The 1,007-nt window shown below is 35.0% G+C and overlaps 1 protein-coding gene across 1 annotated transcript; it reads right to left on the reverse strand.

The window, feature by feature from the left end:
* Nucleotides 1-82: 82 nt before the first annotated feature.
* Nucleotides 83-918, reverse strand: LOC111830104 (GDSL esterase/lipase At1g31550-like; the record flags this gene model as incomplete). Its single annotated transcript, XM_023781405.1, has 3 exons — nucleotides 83-361; nucleotides 480-628; nucleotides 702-918. Coding segments are annotated over 3 exons (645 nt in total), but the record flags the coding sequence as incomplete, so codon positions are not given.
* Between the last annotated feature and the right edge of the window lie 89 nt (nucleotides 919-1,007).

Raw genomic sequence — 1,007 nt, forward strand, 5'->3', positions numbered from 1 at the left:
GTCAATATCATTGATTTTAATAACTCGGTTAATACCTTATTAGTAAACTGGTTGTGAAGTTTTAGTGTAGTTATCAAGAAGGCTAACCGTATTTGGTTGGTTCTTGGATAAGCCGCAACAAAGCATTGTAATAGTCAGCATATATGATGGTTACATGAGGGTTGAGTATCTTGAGTCTATTGAGTTCTGCCTGAAGTTGTTCGTCGCGGTATTCTCCAAACTTGTTTAGCCATTTCAAACATCCAAAAGAATCGTATTCTTCCATGTTTGATGTTTGATATAATGTCAAATATACTACCAAGCATCCGATAAGGAACTCTCCGGGCACCAGAAATGTTCTTCCCCCCATACCAATCAACTCCTGGATTCAACATAGTCCCAAAGCCACAAACACATAATATTTTTCTGACAAATTAATCAATGTGTTTTACTTGTTACTCATTTGACTAGCAGATCAAGAATACTATTAAAATGGTTACCGTAATTGCAGATGAAATAGTACTAATGACGAACGGAACAAGCTCTTTCGCCTTTTCTAAGGGTCTCAGTTCGAACAATGGCAAATTATAATCGTTCCCTCCAATCTCTCCCATGAGAATCAAAGCATTGCCAATTATATCTCTACAATCTAAAAACAAATTTAAACTTAAACCAAAAAATAAAAATTATAACTCTTCCACTAAAGTTGATCTTCTAGCTACCTGATGGCATGCAAAATAGATTTGGTAAACTCTCTTTGAAGATCTTAATCTGAACTTCTAAACTGATATTGTGCGGAGGATGGTAGCCTCTCTCTTCGAGAAAAGAACTGTTCAATGTCGTTGCTGAGACTACCGCGAAATTAACTCCTTTCTCAAAGTTTCCATTTTTGGATCCAAAGTAAGGAGGCACATAAGGAAGCCCCAAAAATTCAGCTATAAAGAAAAAAATTCACATTTATTCAAGAAATAAGAAAACAGAGAAAGATTTTTACATGTGAATTCAGTGAACAACAAAAAGAAAATATT

This window comes from Capsella rubella, unplaced genomic scaffold, assembly GCF_000375325.1.
Source record: "Capsella rubella cultivar Monte Gargano unplaced genomic scaffold, Caprub1_0 scaffold_370, whole genome shotgun sequence".
Lineage (NCBI taxonomy): Eukaryota > Viridiplantae > Streptophyta > Magnoliopsida > Brassicales > Brassicaceae > Capsella > Capsella rubella.